The sequence below is a fragment of the Daldinia caldariorum genome (genome assembly GCF_022478825.1).
Source record: "Daldinia caldariorum strain CBS 122874 unplaced genomic scaffold F4812scaffold_1, whole genome shotgun sequence".
Lineage (NCBI taxonomy): Eukaryota > Fungi > Ascomycota > Sordariomycetes > Xylariales > Hypoxylaceae > Daldinia > Daldinia caldariorum.
This window is the reverse complement of record NW_025953037.1, coordinates 563,836-585,011: the sequence shown is the minus strand read 5'-3', so window position 1 is coordinate 585,011 and position 21,176 is coordinate 563,836. Positions and strand designations below refer to the sequence as shown.

General features: G+C 48.0%; 10 protein-coding genes and 1 non-coding gene across 11 annotated transcripts; 4 read left to right on the top strand and 7 right to left on the bottom strand.

Moving 5' to 3' along the window:
- The first annotated feature begins 139 nt into the window (after positions 1 to 139).
- On the top strand, positions 140 to 1,587 carry F4812DRAFT_7356 (uncharacterized protein). The gene is made up of 2 exons (XM_047939371.1): positions 140 to 621; positions 699 to 1,587. Exons 1-2 carry the CDS (start codon positions 396 to 398, stop codon positions 1,382 to 1,384), a joined length of 912 nt encoding a protein of 303 aa, XP_047794601.1. The 5' UTR covers positions 140 to 395; the 3' UTR covers positions 1,385 to 1,587.
- Positions 1,587 to 3,588, bottom strand: F4812DRAFT_7365 (uncharacterized protein). The gene is made up of 2 exons (XM_047939374.1): positions 2,901 to 3,588; positions 1,587 to 2,835 (listed from the first exon to the last, which is right to left on the bottom strand). The coding sequence occupies exons 1-2, from the start codon at positions 3,280 to 3,282 to the stop codon at positions 1,790 to 1,792; spliced, it is 1,428 nt and encodes a 475-aa protein (XP_047794600.1). The 5' UTR covers positions 3,283 to 3,588; the 3' UTR covers positions 1,587 to 1,789.
- Positions 3,589 to 4,455, bottom strand: F4812DRAFT_7364 (uncharacterized protein). The gene is made up of 2 exons (XM_047939373.1): positions 4,067 to 4,455; positions 3,589 to 3,992 (listed from the first exon to the last, which is right to left on the bottom strand). The coding sequence occupies exons 1-2, from the start codon at positions 4,126 to 4,128 to the stop codon at positions 3,896 to 3,898; spliced, it is 159 nt and encodes a 52-aa protein (XP_047794599.1). The 5' UTR covers positions 4,129 to 4,455; the 3' UTR covers positions 3,589 to 3,895.
- Positions 4,456 to 4,546: 91 nt separating this feature from the next.
- F4812DRAFT_408244 (zf-DHHC-domain-containing protein) lies at positions 4,547 to 7,749 on the bottom strand. The gene is made up of 2 exons (XM_047932351.1): positions 5,897 to 7,749; positions 4,547 to 5,821 (listed from the first exon to the last, which is right to left on the bottom strand). Exons 1-2 carry the CDS (start codon positions 7,103 to 7,105, stop codon positions 5,033 to 5,035), a joined length of 1,998 nt encoding a protein of 665 aa, XP_047794598.1. The 5' UTR covers positions 7,106 to 7,749; the 3' UTR covers positions 4,547 to 5,032.
- A 442-nt stretch (positions 7,750 to 8,191) lies between these two features.
- F4812DRAFT_454097 (uncharacterized protein) lies at positions 8,192 to 8,949 on the top strand (the record flags this gene model as incomplete). The annotated part of the gene is made up of 4 exons (XM_047936579.1): positions 8,192 to 8,308; positions 8,491 to 8,542; positions 8,644 to 8,828; positions 8,905 to 8,949. The coding sequence occupies 4 exons, from the start codon at positions 8,192 to 8,194 to the stop codon at positions 8,947 to 8,949; spliced, it is 399 nt and encodes a 132-aa protein (XP_047794597.1).
- Positions 8,950 to 9,216: 267 nt separating this feature from the next.
- Positions 9,217 to 11,093, bottom strand: F4812DRAFT_7250 (phosphoserine phosphatase serb). The gene has a single exon (XM_047939357.1). It carries the CDS (start codon positions 10,948 to 10,950, stop codon positions 9,538 to 9,540), a length of 1,413 nt encoding a protein of 470 aa, XP_047794596.1. The 5' UTR covers positions 10,951 to 11,093; the 3' UTR covers positions 9,217 to 9,537.
- A 1,554-nt stretch (positions 11,094 to 12,647) lies between these two features.
- On the top strand, positions 12,648 to 14,468 carry F4812DRAFT_408237 (putative PHOSPHOADENOSINE PHOSPHOSULFATE reductase). The gene has a single exon (XM_047932350.1). The coding sequence runs from the start codon at positions 13,113 to 13,115 to the stop codon at positions 14,085 to 14,087; it is 975 nt and encodes a 324-aa protein (XP_047794595.1). The 5' UTR covers positions 12,648 to 13,112; the 3' UTR covers positions 14,088 to 14,468.
- F4812DRAFT_408232 (uncharacterized protein) lies at positions 14,469 to 17,486 on the bottom strand. Its single transcript, XM_047932349.1, has 4 exons — positions 16,975 to 17,486; positions 16,840 to 16,906; positions 16,029 to 16,762; positions 14,469 to 15,977 (listed from the first exon to the last, which is right to left on the bottom strand). Exons 1-4 carry the CDS (start codon positions 16,984 to 16,986, stop codon positions 14,931 to 14,933), a joined length of 1,860 nt encoding a protein of 619 aa, XP_047794594.1. The 5' UTR covers positions 16,987 to 17,486; the 3' UTR covers positions 14,469 to 14,930.
- On the top strand, positions 17,446 to 17,535 carry F4812DRAFT_t19. Its single transcript has one exon. It is a non-coding gene; the product is annotated as a tRNA-Phe (tRNA).
- Positions 17,536 to 17,799: 264 nt separating this feature from the next.
- F4812DRAFT_6844 (uncharacterized protein) lies at positions 17,800 to 19,478 on the bottom strand. Its single transcript, XM_047939311.1, has 5 exons — positions 18,937 to 19,478; positions 18,698 to 18,862; positions 18,531 to 18,593; positions 18,418 to 18,467; positions 17,800 to 18,355 (listed from the first exon to the last, which is right to left on the bottom strand). Exons 1-5 carry the CDS (start codon positions 18,988 to 18,990, stop codon positions 18,346 to 18,348), a joined length of 342 nt encoding a protein of 113 aa, XP_047794593.1. The 5' UTR covers positions 18,991 to 19,478; the 3' UTR covers positions 17,800 to 18,345.
- Positions 19,479 to 19,594: 116 nt separating this feature from the next.
- F4812DRAFT_448927 (uncharacterized protein) lies at positions 19,595 to 20,983 on the bottom strand (the record flags this gene model as incomplete). The annotated part of the gene is made up of 2 exons (XM_047935914.1): positions 19,595 to 19,963; positions 20,021 to 20,983. The coding sequence occupies 2 exons, from the start codon at positions 20,981 to 20,983 to the stop codon at positions 19,595 to 19,597; spliced, it is 1,332 nt and encodes a 443-aa protein (XP_047794592.1).
- Positions 20,984 to 21,176: the final 193 nt, after the last annotated feature.

Sequence of the window (21,176 nt, the reverse complement as noted above, 5' to 3'; positions counted from 1 at the left end):
TATAAGGTAGGTAGTACAACCAAGGCGATTATTATGTATCCAACGAATTGCTGTTATCTTATTGGCCAGCCTTTCCAAGCTCTTCTCTTTAAATGTCCTCTATAATAGTATCTAGGTACCATTCTAGAAACCAGCCCCACCTAAATTTTTTATTGAATGAGAGAAACAGGAAGAGAGATACTTAGTAGTATTTCTCATCCCAGCACCACTGCGCAACGGGAAGATCAATGTCGCCTACTCGTAATTTCTAGCCTCACTGCTTTTACATCACCCAATGTTTTCTCTATAAAACTTGACTTGCGAGTCGAGAGTCAACCTCCCCATCCCTCCCCCTCCCCCTCCCATCTCTAATTTCAACACTCTTCGTCCGCCCCTCCTAAAGACGCCCGAAAATCATGGCCGATCTCCTACGTCAGTCGCGACCATGGCTGCTCTCCCCCATGCGCTTACGAGCCTTACGAGCCCCGTCTCCCATAACGTGCACCGTCTACCGAAGTATAAGTACGACTCCCTCGCGCCCGTATGCTGCGAGGAGGGGAGGCAATAGGTCAAGGACTATGAAATCATTTAGACAAGGAAACCAACAGCAAATGGAGCCCTCCATGACCATGTTAATACCCCGTTAGTCCTACCAACCATACCTTTCTATATATATATATACATTATATATTCATAATTATTCACTCTGCGCCCTACAGAGACCCTCGTGGCCCCTCCTCTTTGGCGATATCCGCGCCAGCCTAGCAAGTTCTTCCAAATGTTATGGTTACATATCAAGACTCGTTACAGCGCGCTATGGGCTATAATGTCCATGAAAGTCATGTCTCAACCGACCCCCTTCATAAGCAGGCCGCTCTTCAAGTTCCACCGCGCCGCCGCTATACCTACAGCTAAAGCCCTGCACGTTCAGATGTCCGAGGCCATGGCCCTCGGCGACAAGGAGACCCTGCGCAGCATCTGCACTCCCGAACTGTTCCAAACCCTAGCTGCCACCATCGACGCCCGTCCCCGTGGTATTCGCGCCGAATGGGAGCTCGTCCGCTATGCCAGCACCTGGCTATATCCCCGCGTCGCCGACTGGCGCACCGGATACCAACCTCTACCCAATGGGGACATGAAAGCCCTGAAGCAGATCGTCGTGAGCATCGCTAGCGTCCAGCGCATCGCGCGCTACGACGACTCCAAGGGTGGTGTCAAGGTCCCCGGCAGCGAACGCGTGCGTAAGATGGTAGAGCACATCGTGCTACAAGCGGCTATAGACAAGAATACTTACGAGGCTGAGCCCTGGAAGATATGGGGCACTCTACCCGAGACGACGTACGAGGAATATCGGGCCGAGCTAGAGAATTATCAAGCTGTTATGTCTGAGCAGCCAGGAAAGTAGATAATGAAGGGGTGGTAAAAAAAAACTTGTATAATATGGGCTTGTACATATAAGACCTGTATAAATCAGACTCAAAAGCAGTTAACGTTGTCTATAGATCTGTCTCATTAGTAAAGCGGTAATTTGCCGAGGCATCATATAGTATATAAATCCAGACTCTATTTAGATATCTGGTGACCTTAAACTATATTGCCTTCGGAAAACCCTAATTGACTCTTCTAATGAGGTAAAATTGTAATAAAGTCAGGTTATTAGGAGAAACTATATGAGATATAGGAGTCGTCCTTCATAACGAACAACCTATATACTCTCAGGCCTAAAGCCCCTTTTCTTATCCCAAAAATATCACAATGAATAACGGTGACATTCTCTAATTTATCCTTCTTCCGTCCCCGAGAATTCAACCTAGAAAAACTTTCCGGTGATCTTGGTGTTCGTAGCGTCTTCGCTTGACCCGGCCAATGCGTCGGAATCTTCCGTCGCGACTGTAGCGGGATAGTCAAGCGCATCGAACCGAGTACCTCGCACCCTCGATAGCACATACTGGACAGCCAGTCTCACTGCCAGAGCGCCGAATCCCCAGAGTAGACCACCAACCGGCGCAGCAACGAAGGCTCCGAACGCACCCCAGTCTCCGGTATATAGACCTTGCTCTAGAAGGATAAGCTCGCCGCCCAGTTGTGCGTCGCCGTAGTAAATAGTACCAAAGATAAAGACTGTTAATATTCCTCCGAGGCCACCTACTAAAACTTCGAATCCGCGCCACCAATAGAAACGCTCCGACAATCCAAGTATAAGGACTGGAATGGTAGCGGCGGACAAGAGGTCAGAAATCAAGTAGATCTGGAGAATACTCGGTGTTTTCAGAGCAAGGACTACCACCGGGATGATAACAAGCACAACCGCGCCACGGATCCACCAGATATTCAAGCGGTTGCGGAAGATGTCGTTGGAAGCAGAGGAGACCATGGCAGACTGTAAGCTGTCGAAGGCTGCGGTACTCAGGCACACAGCCATAACTATAACGATGCCCACAACCCAGTTAGGCAGCTGCTCCAGCAACAGGAAAAAGGCTACGGACCCATCGCCATCAGGCTCGAACGCGCCCGACCATACAGCGATAAGACCGGTGCAGCCAACTAGCGTTAAGACGATCAGGATGACTACCATGGCCACCGACACACCGATCCAGAGGTCCCTGTCCGTCTTGGAGGCGAAGGCGCGCAGCCAGTAATTCGCCAGAAAGAAGTCGTTCGTCAGGATGGCAACGGGAAGGATATAAACAAGCTGCCAGCCAACGAGACTTGCGTCAAGCAGGCCGGAATCGGCGATCAACTCCGGCTTAATCTCAGTTTTAGCACCAATGGTGATGGTTGCTATAATAATTAGAGCGCAGATCATAGCGCCTTGGACGTTGTCTGTGATAAAAGAGATTTTAAAACCACCAAGGGCTAGCGTGTAGTTGTTAGTACATGGATAAAGGCAAGTCATAGTTGTACAGTGAGGGATGACTTACAGGTATAGATAGTCGTAACGACACATTCAACAATAACTACCGGAAGGCCATTAAGCCCAGTCAAAGCCTCGATGACCTGTCCGATAGCAGAAAGCTCCGCAACCATGTAGAGGAATAGCGTAAGCAACGTCAGAGCGCCTAAGTAAAGGGCCGTCACGACGCCATAGCGCTGTCTCGTCCACTCGGTAAGGACGAATCCCTCAGGACACTTCCTTCGGATGATGGGCGCGAGCGCCGCAAAGATGAGCAACGGAACAGCCGACGAGATGGCATACACAAGAACACCTTGAAGACCTGCTAGAGTAGCAAGTTGCGGGTACGAGAACAATATTCCCGAACCCATAGCTGGGAAAGTGATAAATAGTGTCAGTACATTTGGCATATTTGAAAAGGGGGGGATAGGGGGGACCGGAGCGGCAGCACGTTTCCCACGCAAGCATTAACTTGATCGAGTATTACGGTACAATCTCAGCTTCATTTCCACAGGCTCCCCAGGGATCTCCCCGCAAACTTGTAGTGATAGACAGAAGTTGAAGCGGGGTTGGATCCTATCCGAGGAGAACTGCTTCAATTCGGCGCCCGTAGTGAGCCGCAATCTACCTACCCTCTTAACGAATGCCGGAGCACGGGTTCGTGTAAGAGGGTAGGAGAATTGTTGAATTTGGCACAAACCTACTTGTCAGTTACGCAAGCCTTACTCTATGTCTTGTTGTAATAATATGCCACTCAAGGCCTGATCTACCATCTTGTTTGTACGCTACTTTGTTCGATTCTATTGTTGCACAGGTGCTACCGCTCATGATCCCCTGATGGAGAGGGCACGATTCGCTTAAGCGCCAATGGTGCACCAATGGCAATTGCCCTACTCACCGGCAGCAATGAAGTTAAGCGCCAAGGGGAAGGCTGAGGCGAGTGTTAGTATAAGTCTTGAAGAGGGGACGGAGGGTTTCTATAAGAGCAATGAGAAAAGACTAAAAAGTCGGCTCATTTAGCTCTCACTTGGACTCCTGACCAGTTTGAGTTCTATTTCCAGCGAGAAACTCGGCCTTAGACTGATTTCTCATTTTCCAGGCCAAGCCTGTTCCCAATAGCCTGCAGTTTTATGATTAGATATATGATTAGATAGGTATCTAGCAGATAACCTCAACATGCGAGTATGAACATACAGGAACACTCCATAGGTGACATATATGATGGCATTAGATGCCTCAAACGACGGTTGACCCATCGTTCGAGCGATGTAGGCGATGTAGGAGATATACGCAGCACGCGCGATAATGGAGAGGGCAAGTCTATACAATTAGCAGCTCTAAAAGAATTCCGACGCTGGGATAAAGAATGAAGAATAGATGTACCACAGAGGTAAGAAAGGCAAGAAAGAATCTATGATTCGACAGATGCGAAATGCAACAAAACAAACCCAGCTAAAAAAAGAAAAAAAAGAAAGAAAAAAGTTGACGACAAAATTTATTCACGAGACCATCAGCTAATCAAACTGGTTATAATAAGTCCACAACTTCCTGATCAGGTTACGGCTAATAAGAGTGGACAAAGTGGACATGGGTAAGGGTGGTAGGTTCGATGGGATGTCTCGAACATATACCAACCATCACGTGATATCAGACTCCCCCCTTCGAATCATTTTCGCCTATCTTGGGTTGGGTTGGTTACATGTTGGGTACAGGTTATGTTAGGTATCTACCTAAGGTTACTTAAAGCAAGATGTTGAAAAGTATTACAAACACACTTTTATAGAATCGTATTTTCCACACGAGGTCTGAACATGAACATGAACATGAACATAAACGTAACCCGGTTCTTTCTTTCATAACCTCATTTAGGCAAATCCGTTCCTAATCCCTAATCACCCGTTGACCTCATACATATACATAATACATATCAGGTCTCAGCTCTTTCCAGAGACCCTACGAAGCAACGTACAATAGTGTCACGCGTTTCCCTTAATACCGATATTCATAATAATACAGAATGAAAAAGAAACGAAAAAAAAAAGCAAGTTGATTGAAGGGGTATTCGTGCTACAAGACATTACATAAAATATTGCCTGGCAAAGAATGATAGGACAATCGGTCGCTAGAGCCAAGTAGAAGGAGACGTATATACCTAGCACTTTATCGCGTACTGGCCGTCAAGTTGCGTAGAGCGGTTGGCCCTTGAAAGCCAGTAGAAGGGGGTCGCACAGCTTGCATTTCCATGTCCTCTCCGCCCCGGGAAGAATTGCTCCTGTGCTGATTCCGCCGCACCCCAAAACGCTGATCCCCCTCCTCGAATCGATGCTTAAAACGATAGTACGTTGGCGGTCGCGGACGGCATAGCACTACAACCCAGTTCTTCCACATGCTACCCTGAGCAAACGCCCTATATCGGTCTTTCTTTAAGAACTTCTGCGAATTAAGGAACTCCCGGGTTGTTTCGCCCCTAGCCATAAGGAAGAGGTGGTAACCCATCAAAGCCGCGGGGTACAAGAGGCATATAAACCCATAGATGACCATGGCGAAGGGGACCCGGAAGTGGCTGACAGCTGTTCCAAATGACACATTCTCTTCCTTCGAAAAGACTAGTACCTGAGAAAGCGACGCACCAACCAGGTAAATCCCGAGAAGAGTACCAGAGGCTAGAAAAGTAAAGAAGTACCGGTAGTTACGTCTTCCAACACAGTTGTTGATCCAAACACAGTGATGGTCCTGAGTCTCGACACAATTATCGCACAGACGACAGTGATGGGCTCGAGGAGGGCGCCAGATGTTGCAGGTTTTACAGTACTTAGTTGGCACCTCCATTGCTGCAGTACTTGACTCGGCTGATTTTGTTAGAGTCCAGTCGTTGGTCGGAGGTGCTAAACGCAAAGGGTCCTCATGCTCATCCACTGGGGGAAACTGGTGGATATTCCGAGGTAATATCTAAAAGGCATTCATTTGTCAGTTATCATAACTGGAAGAAAAAAGAGAAAGCTCGGTGGCAGGTAAACTTCTTACCCCTGGGTCTGAACCTGATGCGCGAAGGAAAGACGAGATACAGATATAGAACAAGTAGGCAAAAACGATAGGCACAGCAGGCGAGACATGATGCCATAAGTAGGAGGCAGAGAATACGAAGAAAAGGATAGACGGCAAAACAAAAAGGAGGCCAGTCGCGATGTTGATAGGCCGGTGGCGCGTATTTTGCAAGCGTCCTCCTACGCAGAATACAGTGTTGCCTTCAAAATACTCATGGTTATAGCCATGGCCCTGCACCTTCTCTTTCACAGCCTTGACTTTTGTAGCCGGCATATTAGCGGTAGCAGGGGTGAACCGAGGGGATGATGCGCCAGAAGACAGCTTCTCCGCACCGTGCATGTTACGGTTAGCAGGGGGGGCAACAGACTCTCCTTTTCCCGGCAAGAAAAGCCCTGATCTGAAAGATCGCGGGGATCTGATAGGACTCGGTAAGTTTTCCTGATCCCTATAGGTCTTGGTCTTACCAAGGTCCAGATTGAGACCCTTCTCCTCGGCCTTCTTCTGCAAGGGGCGCATACTCTCGCTAAGGCTGCCTGTAGGGTGGTGACCACGAGTCGGGCTTGTAGTGGCGGTGATACGATCATACGGCTCTGTAATCTCAGTACCCCTGGAAGGAGGTAGTTGTGCGTCCCCATCATCTGTCATATGACGAACCAGAAGTGGTGCGGGTCTCGACGTGCTAACATCCTGAGGTGCGATATGAGACTCGTTATCATCCTGTACATATTCGACGCTCAACCGGTGCTGCATTCCAGATCCAGTTCGTTGTGCGCCTCGCTGGGCTTGAAGCTTCTGAGAACTCATAGGATGAAAGAACGCATGTGAAGCCAAGGGTACGTGGGTTCGGCTTGTAGAGCTGGCCGGACGGCCGCTTTTGATACTACCACTTATGCTACTTCCTCTTTGTATACCCTTTCTTAATGGAGTTGCTTGTGACCAAGCGCCGCGCGACGAGGACAAGCCAGTCCTAGCAGTCCCGGGTCGGGAGTCGGACACGCGGAAACTTCTCCTCTGCCCAGCAGTCGTCCTCGTTTGCTCCCGAGTAACTCCATCGCCGTCCTCTGACGCGATGTCGGTCATTCGCGAAGAGATGATGCTCGGAGGGCCGGCAGGGAATTTGGGGCTGGGGAAACTGTCCGTGTCGTCCGAGGGCGAAGCCGGTTGTGTGGATGGTGGATTTGAAGCCATGATCAAGGGTATTTGCCTGGCTTAAATAGTAACCCAGAGTATCGAGCTTCCATGAGACACCGTATTTTATAGCATACCCTCCAAGCAAACGGTTGTAAAGCTTTTCAAGAGGTGCGTGCCCCGGTCTAGCAGAAATGATTACTCGGCGCAGATCGCAAACACGTTCCCTGCTATAGAATTATACGCTGCGGACGATAATAAATGCTCTTTTCTTGGTCGGGTCACCAAAACAGACAGGCATAAAGAAGTTGTATAATAGCGTTTGGGCAAAGGAAGTAAAATCGAAAGAAATTGAAAAGAGCGTCAAGTTAATATCCCTTTTTTCTGGAGGTCGGCTGTATCTGCACAGCAGGCGTCGCGAAACAGAGGAATCACTAGAATATGATGATGTAGCGAGAGTTATCGAAAATAGAAAAGAAAAAAAAAATAAGGAGAGACAATCGGGTCGGGTCGAACTGGAGGGGGCCGCGTAAAGTTCACAGTTGTCGCGAGATAGATGATGTAGTACGAAGGACGTGGACTGGATTTGGAAGACAAATTCTAAAGGGGAGAGCCCGGTCATGCATAAAGTCGGCGAAGGTGCCTATGCAAGTGATAATTATAAATTACCTAGGAGGTACCTACCCATGCTAGGTATGTAATGCATCAAAGCACCTGCCAATGCACAACCTAATAACAATTTGACGGCTGCTTTGGGGGCTAATGCTTATCAGCCCTCGCCTAGCGGTACCTAATTAACTACCTAATGTTAGGTACCTACCTAGATGCAGCCATGCAACCATGACCCATGGAAAGATGCGATGCGATGCAATGCTTTGAGCATATACCGTTTATATGCATTTCTCCAAGTCCTACCTCAAAAGTTGAGGTATAAAACCAAGACCATCAAAATCACACCTCATTGGCCAATTTTGCAAAAACGCCCACATCGTACGACGTAGAAGCCTCTCTCAAGCTTGAACTTTCCGCAGACCCGTCCTACGCTCAGCATCACAGCAAAGCGTAAAACACACCAAAAACCCCCCTCCCAAAAAAATCACCACCACGATATCGCATCGCATCGCATCGCTCAATACAGTCTAAGCCATGGCCTCTATCATCGCCCGAAGAGCCCTTTCCCAACGGGTTTTCTCTACCACAGCGCGCCGTTTTGCTGCCGACCCGGCCCTGAAGGAGGAGACGAAGCGCAACCCCGAAATCATGGTGCGTCATAGCCATAAACACCACATCGTAGCGCCGTAATGGGTGTAATATGTCCATAGATTCGACCATATTACTATTTTTCTTTCTTGAAAAGGAAAAGAAGAAGAAGGAAAGACGCAGATATATATTTATATATGCGCGTATTTTCTACAGATAGGTGCTGACTTAGTTTCGCTTAACAGATTCTGGGAGGTGTTATGGTTCTAGCTCTAGGCGGTGCTGGTCTCTACTTCGGTATGCGCTTCTATACCTTCTATACTCGCTCTCTACCTACTCTCTACATGCTCTCTTTCACTCTTCAATCGCACTTCGAAAATCTAACACGCTACTCCCAGGCCGCTCTCCAACCCAAGCCACATCTGAGGCCCCCGTCGGCCTAGCCAGGTCCGGTATGCCATGGGAAACCGGTGCATCGGAGGGCAAATATAGATACCACCCCGGCGGTGACCCGTCCGCCGCCCCGAAGGACGCTCCCAGTGCCGTCAACGTCGTCGTCATTCCCGACGTCACCTTGCCAAAGGTACGCATGCATGCGCAGATCGTCCCGTCTACTTCTACAGCACTTTGGGCAGTTTATACTAACTAGGTGTACACAGCACCTTCACGACAAGTACAACAAATGGGGTAAGGAGGGCTACTAGATATGTTCTCCGAGGAGATATAAGATAGCTTCCTCTAGCCATTAGAACTATAAGAGAATGCGTCATGTCTAGATTGACTGTACATACCTAAACCTAGGCCAAACGTTAAGACAGCTGCTATAATTTATTGTACCGGTCATTAATCCGCCTATTTAGCCGAAAAGTCAACTTCCCAATTCTGTCTATTCGTTTACGTTCGCCTACGGTTCAATTCGCTATATATGCTTCGATATGTTTAAATTACTAGCTTCGTCTAGGTCATCAAATCCGACATTCTCTGGTTAACTAGACTCAGGATCAACCAATGTGATAATAGGAACACCTACATCGCTCCTACAAACGATAACTTATTCCTGTCCAAGGCCGTGGCCCGTGGGACATCCAAATTGATATTTTTCTGGGCTTCTCCCCATCGTGATGAATTTTCTGATGAAATGGGATATTCTCTATGCCCTTCTCTCCGAATTTCCCACGCTTTTTTTTTCTTTTTCTTTTCCAGGTGGCATTAAGCCAGGCCAAATCTATATACGCATACGAAATAGAAGAGTACCTAAGTAGTTATATAATGAACGTACCTATCTTGTAGGCCTACGCGGTTAGTAATTCCACCTCTTCGCTAGTAAGTCCAAATAGGTAAAGCAAGTCGACTAAGCTTTCCCCGTTAAGACGAGCATTGGCCTCCAGCTGGACCCTCGGTTTCGCGTTCCACGCCACGCCTAGGCCGGCCGTGTCGAGCATCAACAAATCATTAGCACCATCGCCGACCGCTACGACTTGCTCCAATGCGGCTCCTTCTTTTTTAGCAATTTCAAGCAGGAGCTCCTGTTTCCGTTCTCTACCTACAATGCGCCCTTTTACTTCGCCGGTCAGGTGCCCCGAGTCATCAATAACAACCTCATTTGCATGTGCGTGGTCGATTCCAAGCTCGCTAGCTAGCCAACTAGTCAATGGGAGAAAGCCACCAGACAGCACAGCCGTCTTGACGCCCAATCGCTTGAACGCCCTCAATAACTCGGGAACTCCCTTCGTGACATTGAGTACGGGCCGCAGCTGCTCAAATATCGTGGCCGGAAGTCCCTTGAGCAGAGCGACTCGTTCCCGGAATGCGGCGTCAAATTCCAGCTCCCCATGCATAGCCCGGCTAGTGATGTCAGCAACTTTAGCGGCCAGATCTGGAGGGTCTGTGATGGTCGCAGCCAGTAGGTCGATGACCTCCTGCGTAATCAATGTGCTGTCCATGTCGAAAACAACCAGACGCGGATATCGCCGCCAAAGGGTATCATGTTGCAACACAACATCGACGTTCCACTCCCTCTCGAATCGGTAAATAAGCTCGTGCTTCCTCAGATCCGCCAACGAAAGATATGTCGGGCACGGCGCCGGCGACAAAGTTAACTCGACAACGAGAGGATGGTCCGGATCGTCGAGACAACGGTGAGAAGAAGTAGCCTCACTAACGCCTTGAGGCAAGGGGAGAGTCGACATCAGGTGAAGAAAAGAGGTGATGCATAGCGGGGATATGTAGGAACCGTAAAGATGATCGAGAGGCTCGGGCTCGGCGGCGGGAGGTTCCAGTGGAAAAGACTCGATGTTGGTAGTTGGTGCAAGGTTTGCGGGGATATCGGAGCTGGACGAGGCGAGTCTCGGAGACGGGACAGTGGAATGGGACGAGGTAGACTTGTAGATCAAGGTAGCAACAAGTCGATCTATCTTGGTGCCTCTTGGAGGAGCGCAGTTTGGGTGAGTAAAATCGTGGCTAGCGCCTTCAACGATACGCGGCGGCTCATCTTTGGAGGGCACGCCGTTGAAAGGGCTGAAGGTCTTGGGAGGGGAGATTCTATGGCTTTGCAAGTCTTCAACGACGGTATCTATACCGAAATGACTATCCGCATGCTTGGGAGGTCGGTACTGCTGGTGTTCTTTAAGATAGGAACTAGTTCTCATTGAAGATAGCTGCGGCCGACCCAAGCCTTGCTTCGTGGGGCTATCGTCGGCGGCCATGATGGGGTTTATGTTTATAGACGAGATTATGATGACTGATTGATACGTTTTTATTATTTGGTATGACGACCGGGACTTGCAAACATTTAGGGGACTAGGTTAAGATTTCTCGATAGGATAGGATAGAATAGAATAGGATCGAGGCACCATAGGAAGTACCTTCTTGGCGAACGAGGAGTGGTGCCCAACGTTTGAGGCTCTATTTCGCAAAGAAGTGAAGTTTACAAAATTGCGCGGGGTATTTTTTTCCTCACCTTTGCTTCACCTGCGCTTAGCTTAGCCAGCCTAAGCGTAAGGCACGCGTGCTGGGCCCGCTAACCAGTTCCTGGTGGCTGGGTCTGTATAAAACCTATTATTGGTCCGCTGAGATAAAGAAAAGATCAGAGAGTCCCCTCGGCCGCTCGGCGCGCTCCGTGAAGTACCTCCTGCACACCACTTTTTAAACTTCACAGGGGAATAGCTGAGTCAGCTAGCCGAAGAACTGCCGCAGCTGCCGTCATAGGTAGTAGACTTTCAGACCTTATGTCAAGGTTATGCTAATGGTCTGTGCATTACCCCGGATTACCTATACCCAAGATGTGTTGGAACAGAGAAACGGTGCATTAGGTTAAGCACATCCATGGATATTGTAGGTATTGTACATCTGTATATAATATACCTGCCTGGTAACTTGTAAGTAGGTACCTACCTACCTGTACTATGGTAGATAGTGTATATTTATCAGAAGAGGGACTAGTGCGTAAAGGTTAAAAACGACCGGGATCCCCGTCATTCCAGGTACGGTTATCGGCCCCGATGACCCGTTCAAGCGGCTCTTTAACCATTGAAACATCACAACATCATACCGAGACCCGAGTTAGTCAACTTTCTTTCTTTTCTTAGCCTCGGTTTTTTTTTTTTCCTTTCTCTAACTTCCGACAACCGCTGTCAATTCGCAATATCCTCTCAAGATGATGACATACCCTTGTTCAAGCACTTGGTCTGTTGGCCTGTAAGGAACTGGAGGGGCGATATGAATGAAATCGAGAAGTTTTGTGTATGATGTATCGTAGTGACAAGTACCCCAAGTTCCAACCGAACTTTTACTAACCTCTTGAATAGGCATAATATTTGCTACGCTTTACAGGACTGATGTGCCGTCGCATTATACAGCCACTAGGTTGTCTATTGAGACAACAGCCGCGCAAATAACAATAACAAATATACTAGGTGTAAGGAAAACAAAGTGTATAGGTAATAATATATCCTAAACACATCAAATAAAAGGGTGGGCTTATAAGTTTATATATAGATTTATATACACGCATATATATCTATATCTATATCTATATCTATTCTCGAAGAACAACGACCAAGTTTAAATATTCCACACCCGGCATTGCGTGATCAGTATGGTTATGATACATGCGTATATAGTATAGGTAGAAGGTACTACCAAGCAAAGGACCCAATATTCTAGCAATGAGCAATGGGTCGGTTCAGGTTGTGCTGTCCGCGATTACACTAGCGCCGATGTCGTGATCAGCGTCTAAAATTTCTAAGAGACCGCCTTAACGTCTTAACGTCTTGGTGTCTCCGGTCTTTGCCTACTGCCGCCTGTAAAATCTCATCTAAGCAGATCGCGCAATACCCCCAGTTCAATATGCAACAACTTTTCATCACTCGACAACAAGTTAACACATGCCGAGAACCGGATTAGTCAGTATAGACACGGGGGAAATAATATAAAACTTAAAAAGTAACTGGTTTGACTCCCGAGGTAGTAAAATACTCCGGAAATCGTTATTTCGAGGTAACTATCCAAGTAGCTAGTTTCTTTCCATTGTGTCCCCTTTTAGAATTCTAACGGCACCTCTGGCGTTTTTTTTCTCCATAGTGAAAAATCCTCTAATCTCCTTCCCCTTCCGATCCTCTGCTCTTCATCGTTTCCCCCCCTTCTCCATCTCTTTCTCACTCATATCACTCCTCTCAAGTTTCCTAAGCCTCTCGAAAACGTCCTCTCAGGGTCATCGTAGCGATATAGTTTATAAACTCGTTTCGTCATAGCTGCCAGTCTTCTTAAGTCTTCTCAAGTCTTTGCCCACTTGGCCCAGACGTATATCCCCCCTCTGGTAAACACATATTTCTTCCATAACAAACAAATTATAATCACACAATTTAAGATGGGGTCGTCGTCGTCGTCGTATGTCGAGCGGGCCTCCCCACGCCTCTCATCCAAAGCCTTAGCTTCTTCAACCGATCTAGAATCAGGATACGCTTCAGCTTCGTCGTCAACCGCAGAGTCCACAAGCGAGCTGCCTCAAGTCACCCTCACCGCGCCGCACGTCAGGCATCTCAATCAACAGCTAGAAAAAATGAACGCCATGGACAGGCTTCGTTTCGTCAGAATCTTATTCCCCAATTTATATCAATCGACGGCTTTCGGCCTCACCGGTTTGGTATCCACAGACATGCTCTCTAAAATCGAGAAGGAATCCCCGGGCACCTCGCCTGTTGACCTCATTTTTCTCGACACGCTGTACCACTTCCAGGAGACCTATGACCTAGTTGACAAAGTCAAAGAGAGATACCCCAACATCAAAATCCACACCTTCAAGCCCCACAGCGCCAACACCACCGCCGAATTCGAAGAGCGGTACGGCGAGAAGCTGTACGAGACAGCGGCCGAACTGTACGATTGGATCGCCAAGGTCGAGCCGCAACAGCGGGCTTATTCAGAACTCAATGTGGCCGCCGTCTTAACGGGCCGCCGACGCTCCCAAGGCGGCGAGCGGGACAAGATCGGCGTGCTCGAGGTCGACGAAGAAACCGGTATTGTCAAGATCAACCCTCTGGTTGACTGGTCCTTCACCCAAGTCAAGCAGTACATTACGGAGAACAACGTGCCGTACAATGTGCTACTAGACCGTGGGTACAAGTCCGTCGGTGACTGGCACTCGACTTCTCCCGTTTCCGCCGGCGAGGACGAGCGCGCGGGTCGGTGGAAGGGCCAGGCCAAGTCTGAGTGCGGAATACACAATAAGAAGTCGCGCTACGCGCAGTATTTACAGGAAATGCAACGAAAAGCCGAGGAAGAACGGCTTACCGCGGCCCTCGAACGGGTCGAGAGGGAGCAACATGCGGAGGTGACGGTATGAGCCACAGAGAGAGAGAGAGAGAGGGAAAGAGAGAACTTACTAAATACATGAGATGATGGAAAAGGACGTTTCACGGCGGGTCGGACTTGGAATGCATTGCATACGGTTTCGGGTGACCAAAGCTTCGGATGATGACTTTAGAAAGGGTATTCATTACACATGCGACGGCGTTTAGGAGTCCTCTGCTCTCAGACGCGAAGGACTGGGGAGCAAATATATTGATAGGGATTGATTGACTACCTAATCTAGCAGGCCAATTGCTAGCAATAAGATCACTGTGCATTATATTGATTATTGATTGATTATTGATTTCTGTATCGCGCGTTGACTTGTGACGCCGTGTGGGACATGTAATTCTAGAAAGAGAAAAAGGCAAAGAGGTTTATTTCATATGAGTGAGCATCAAACGGGTGTTAGTCGAATAAACTGCGGTGCTTAACAAGACGCTTAACACTAAACAGGAATGGCCGGAGTCTAGACCAACCAGCCTCTACCTGGTACCTACAATACCTAAAAAAAGGTAACGTTAGGTTAGGTACCTCTAGGCTCTAGGTAAGGTATCGGCTTTAACTGACAACCCCCCAACACGTGTACAAATAAATACCTAGGAGGTAGGCATTCATCAACTTCAACGGGAGCCTTGTTATTCTTGACATTTGGTTTTACAAAGAACCGACGGCATAGTGAAGAACTATAACGGAGTAGAAATATATATTCTCTCTCATGGCTAGCTTAACTAAACCAATTACTCCTTGCGCTTGAGATATACCACAGCTATTTTACACTATTCGCATACCCAGAAAATGGAACACATCCCAGTGGAGTTGGGTTATTCAAGAATTATTAATCTTCCGGAGGAAATTTGACTTCCTTTGCTTCTGGAGCGGGTGTAGCCTCCTTCGGCCCCCCTTGTTGATTTAAAGCTGCCTCCAAACCACTAAACAGATCAGGACTCTCAGGTTCATTCTCATCTGCCCTTTCTTGCGGAATAGTTTCAGCTTTTGTATCTAGAGGTCCGGGAACTGGTAGGTCACCGGCGGATGCCAGAGCCGCCTCGGGAGCTGATGGTTCCTGATTCGCAACCACTTCCACAGTCGTCTCAGGAACAACCGTTTCAATCGATTGTTCGGTACTCGCAGCCTCTGGTGCAACTGTCGATGGCGGTGAACGAGGCGTATAGGTATTTTCACTTTGAATATGATTCATCGTCGGTAGCCGATCAATCGCCGAAACATCCGGTTGTTGTGTTTCCGCTTCTACCACGGGTGGTACAACCACCACCGCAGACTCTTGATGAGGACCATCCGACATTTCTATATCCACAGCAAGCTCTTCTACGGTCGATTTCGTTTCCTGAGTTACTGGCTCAATGGGACCAGCTAGTGTTGGAACAGGATCCAGTGGCGTTTCTTCTGATGGCTCGGGATCGGTTGGAGCAGTAATACTTGCTAGTTCTCCTATCGATGGGAGTTTTGGCGACAACTCAGTTGGTGATGTCGCAGCTATCACATTCTTGAGTGGGCTTCCCTCGAATTGTGATGGAGCATGCTGTAGGGAAGGGTGGGTTGAGATTAAGTTAGTATTAGAAGGAGGCGAGGGTCCCCTTGCTAGTAGCGGTTCAATGTTGGTTGAGAGCTCTGGTGCTGCCGCAGCGGTGGAGGGTTCGGCCTGAGTACCTTGAGGGATTTCCGGAACGCCATCAGGCTTAGTTTCACTGTCGGCTCGGAAACCAGCCCCGTTCTCTCCATCAGGCATTTCGCTATCCTCCTCATCGCCGTCGTCACCGTCTTCGCCATCATCGCCGTCTTCATCTCCTTCATCTCCGTCATCGTCATCTGCCATCTCGCTGTCCTGATTTTTGATTTCGGACAGGTCGTCTTGTTTGGTATTCTAATAGCAATTAGTACGAGATGATAACGCCACTAACTGAGGCCAACTTACATTAATTTCAGGAAGATTTAGTTTAGCCCCGTCGGCAATACTAGAAATCACACCCGTATTAGACGGCTCGGGGCGTGTGTTTGCTGGCAGAGGTAGCTTCTTCTTCCGTCCTCTGCCAGGTCCTTTAGGCTTTCTCTTTGGCGGCGGCGGCCGTCTCCTGACGGGAGTCGCGGCGACAGATATTTCGCCATTCGCAGCAGTACTAGGTGCCGGAACTACCGTAGTCGATATGATCTCTCCATCAATCGGCTGGCCTTCATTCAGTGTGATTTCTTGCGTATAGGGATTTCCCGCTGCGTCGATGCGGCGGACAGTAGCTTTCATTATCGTCGGACCAGAGGACGGACCAGCGGGGAGACTTGATGACAGTGTGATAACTCCTTTCCTGCGTTTGGCTAAGTGGGAGACGGTAGGCCCCTCGGCATTGCGGGCGACCTGCTTCCAAACTTTGATTTGGTAGCCCTTGATGCTTGGATCCTCCTTCTTCTCCGGTTTTTCCGCAAGGGCGGCGTCCGCGTCAACCTCCTCCTCTTCCGCTGGTGCCGGTCGCTTATACAGCCTCCCCGAGCGAGCGGCCCTGAGCAACTCCTGAGTATGCGTAGGCAGTAAATGCGAGTCTTTGGGCATGCCGTGTGGAAGTTCGATTGCCCATATATCGTTCTTCTGAGCGGCTTCCGCGGGCGTCGGCGGTACGATCTTGACCCATTCCCGGCGCCATTGTCTTACGGGTAGACCTTTTTGGATCAAAAATTAGCTGGTGCCATCATGCGACGTGCGATATGACGTGGGTCATGGACTGAGAAGAACATACCCTCAAAATCATCATGTTCAACATATCCGCTACGATTTCCGCGTCGCGTTTGGGTATTTTGGCGAAACTGCAACGGGGAATATTATTAGCTAGGCCGGGGTGATGGGGAGTGAAAGGGTATGAAGGCATTCGTACATTAGGAGCCATTGGAAGCCATTAAGAGGCCAACAACGTACGCGATTCGATTCGGATTCGGGGTGTTTTCGGTCTTGGACGAATAAATTTGGAGAACCCAATGATTTTAAAGGTATAACTACTTGTTTGTATCTCTGGTATCTGCGATATCTCTATCAAGAGCGAATTGGCGAGCCAGTAGCGAGAGTGGGAGCGGGAGCAGATGATGCAAGAAGTTATCGGGACCTATCCAAGAGGATTGACTTGCATGCGACGGAGAACAGAAATGGCTACGGGTCATTGCGCAGGTGAGAGAGTTTGGGGAACGCGACAACAAATGCTTTTGACTAATCAATCTAACTTTAAATGTACACAGTACACAGTACACAGTACATACGTAGTAGTAAGTACGTACTTCGTATCCACATGCATGTATCACAGTTTGCGTACCATATATAGATGCAGATTTCAGTCCTAAGTTTCATCAATTTCGCGGGGATAGCTCAGCTGGGAGAGCGTCAGACTGAAGTCCAACTTCATTCTCACATCTGAAGGTCGTGTGTTCGATCCACACTCACCGCAACTTCTCTTTTTTTTATCTAGAAAGAACATTCAACCAACATTTAGAGAAAGTGTCAAATCGCTATTAGGTAGGAAAGTGTAAATGTACTTATGTAAGGCCTAACCTAACCAATTTGTTGTACATTCAATTCGTATTTGCTAGGGGTTGTGGAAGCTTTGGTTCTGTGAATCTATTTGTCTCTTTTTGATCTTTATGAGTACGGGATAGTTAATACAATACGTTTTCGTTATTATACAGTAACTAAACTTCTGGTTAGAACACTTTATTTTTATTATTTATTTTTTTAAATTTTTTTGTTGAGTATGTAGGTACCTGGATATATATTGATCGCTTTGCGGCGAATATCTGAGTGGTTAGTTAGTCTTCTACTAGCATGCTTAAAAAAAAAAACAGCCTTCATATTATAGAGCTGTAGCCCGCAGGTTCATACTACTAAGTAAGTTGAATTGAATTAACCATCGATATCATGATGAGAGATGACCTCGATACCCCCCCTTCGTACCATACATTGCGTTTCTTATAGGCCGTACTTTCGTTCCCCGTCTCATGCATACCGGATTCTAACATGATCCCTTTTCCATTCTTCTCCCTACTCTAATGGAACTTGACACTCCTGCGAACCAGGAGAATGGAATCCGCAAGCCTACCTAGGTATATAATTCAACCGCGCGCTTGATGTACAATGAATTTGTAATGGTACAGATTTTGGCACGCCTCGTATGGTACCTTGTACGGTACCTTGTATGGTAAAGACGAGCAGAACGAGCTGACCCTATCGCAGGTAGTCTAAAGCATCGCCAAGGGTGATATTAATCCCATCTACGTGTAAAGTTAGCGGATGCCGTTCAAGCCGTAGTACTGCATTAAACTTGTATGCTCACCCCGTGTCCTTCTGCCGCGAGATATCTCCGGAATTTCCGCTCTGCTTGCCCTGTTGGTGTAGGTTTAGCGATTGGGTACGCCCGCGTGAAGATGAGCATCTCGAGTAACATACCGATATACCACCCTCAACTACTAATCGATCTATCTGGTAGAATTTGCTGATGACTGTTTGGCGCTACAAGGGGAAGACGAGAACAAGATGTTAGTTATGCTATTCATCGCATCGTGCTACACTGCCTGCGGCCGTCGGCTACGAGAGACATAGACGCCATGCCATACCTTCATCATCTGCAACTCTTTGAGACCCTTCTGTATCAGAGTCTGTATCTCTCTAAGGTCTTGCACGCCCGCGTTCTCTCGGAATGCATCTCTCGTCCGGCGCTTTGCGTACTCTCGGAAGTTGTATGATTCAAACTGCTCGCCTTGGCGTAACAGCTGGCGGTACTAGAAAGCAAAATAACTTTAGTTAGCTCAGCTCATGGCTGTGAAATACAGAGTTCTGTGAGAGTAAAACTCACCAATGATCGAGCTTGCTGCGGCAAGTCGCCCTTCAGGGCTGAGGCGATGGACATGTTTGATGCGCTGGGTCGGATCGCAGGTTGATGGGACTTGGGAAAAGTTGAAGGTGTAATAGAGACGTCAGCTTTTCAATTGTGCAGCTGATGACAAAATGCCGATTGTGATATTGTCGCGGCGGAAGCTTTTAGTAACCTCGCTTTCTTTTTTTTTTCTTTTTTGAATCAATTAACCTTGCTCGGCCAAAAATACAATCGGCGCCGAGCACGGAAAGCTTTAGGTCTCGGCCTTCCACTGGAATTTAAATAACCTTTACCTGCCCCTCGGAGATATCAAGCTTATGTAACTTGGATGCGGGGCATTTATTGCGTAGGTAGGTACCGAACCCCTTGATCGTCCAGGCAGGAAAGGGTTGTTTAGCGGGTATTATATACCTATTTACATCCATCTACTCGGACCATATTTAACATTACCCTAGCTACATATACGTAATAATCCATATATCGGGCTCGAAAAAAAAGGCCAGGTACATTGCAAGCGGTTAACCTTAATATGTATCATCATCATCATCATCATGCTTCTCCATTTTAGCCGGCTCCTTTCTTAACTTATACAAGGACAGGAAGAGAAGAGAACAAGTTTAAAATATATTCTGCGGCTTTATTTCACCGTGATGCCGGTTTTCTGCTGCCATTCCTTTATAGCATTGTCAAACGTAACTAGGTGCTCCTCGATTTTTCTAGCCTTATATTTCGTCTTACCGTCAGGGTCGAATTCAAGCTGATTATCATCCCTGACTTCATTCTGGGTACTCTTCCGCTCAGGAACATGAATTCCGTCGCGATGATGCTGAAAGTTCTCATTAAAACAGCGAGCCGAGCAAAATACGGACGGGATGCCGAGTGTTCCTACACACTCCCGACAGAAGACCAAGACGGTTCTGCCGTCGTCCATCTCGACGTCTTCATCATGAAGCAGAACACATCTCTGACCTGATGCGCACTCGTGTGCCGCTTCGACATGCGCTTCCTGTTAACGGTAAGAATTCATTCGCCAATATTGCATTTGGTAAGGGGGGCAATTTACGTAGCGTTCGTTTTCGCACTTCTGAGAACAGAATAGTGTAGGCTGGACATGAAGTCTGTAATAATCGCCCAGAATCTGGCATAAGGGACACATGATGAAATCCTGCGCATCCAGGGGTCTCGAGCATGCCGAACATGGCGGCAAGTCCTGTTGGTCATCAGAAAGCGCCATTTCTCTGGTTCTATCCTGCTGAGCCTTATCATGTTTCGCCTTGCCTAGTTCGTGGGCCGCTTTAGCCCTCTTCAGCTCCTCGAGTTGTTTATGAAGTGCCTGTTTCTGGTCTTGGTCGCCTTTAGCCATATGACGGTCACGGATCATGGCAGTGATGGTATCAGCGATGGACGTCCCGTTTCTAATTATGTCGATGTACTTTTGGGCTTTTGCCGCACCAGAAGGGTCGTGGGCCGGTTGAAAAAATATATTAACATAGGCCTCGGCGCGTGCCTGTGGTGAGCTGGCATGTTTCAGCTGCTCTATAAACTTGTCGAGTACTTCCTGGTTCTCGACAGCACCGTCGCTGAAGGAGGCTCTCAGCTCTGAGGCAAGTTGATCTGCTGATATGCTCCGATCGTTGATTTTCTGCTGTAGAATGCGATCTTCCAGCGGTGACTTCGTAGCGTGTTGAAATCCAATATTTTTTACCTTGTCCCGGTACCATTCTTTTTTTTCGTCGACTATCCGCTGCTCGATAGTCTTGAGATCGACCTCGGAATTGTGAGCCTTGGAAAACATGGTATCCAATTCGAGCAAAAAAGGCCTTCGGCCTGAAAACCACTCCTTAGAAGCAGAGTTGAGATATCGATCCCTTATACGATTAAGGAGGCGGGTCCAGCAATCTGGGCACTCGAAGGGATGCCTCTTGCCGTGATCCTTGGCACATGATGTTTTAATAGATTGCACATCGTCGATACAGGATTGGCGCTCTTTCTGAAGGGCGATGGCTTCATCCCAAGGCTCCAGCATCTTTTCAGACACGCAGTTGAGAATCCAAGTATTATGTAGAGGCTAGGTAATTTTGGGGTTCATAGACGGTTCTGCTATGTTCCCGTGTCGTCGTGAGATCAACAACCTAGGCTGATACCGTGTCCAGGAATGGTTGAAACGAGGTCAACAACAGCCAGAATCTATTCGTGATAGACTGTTTACGGAATAGTTG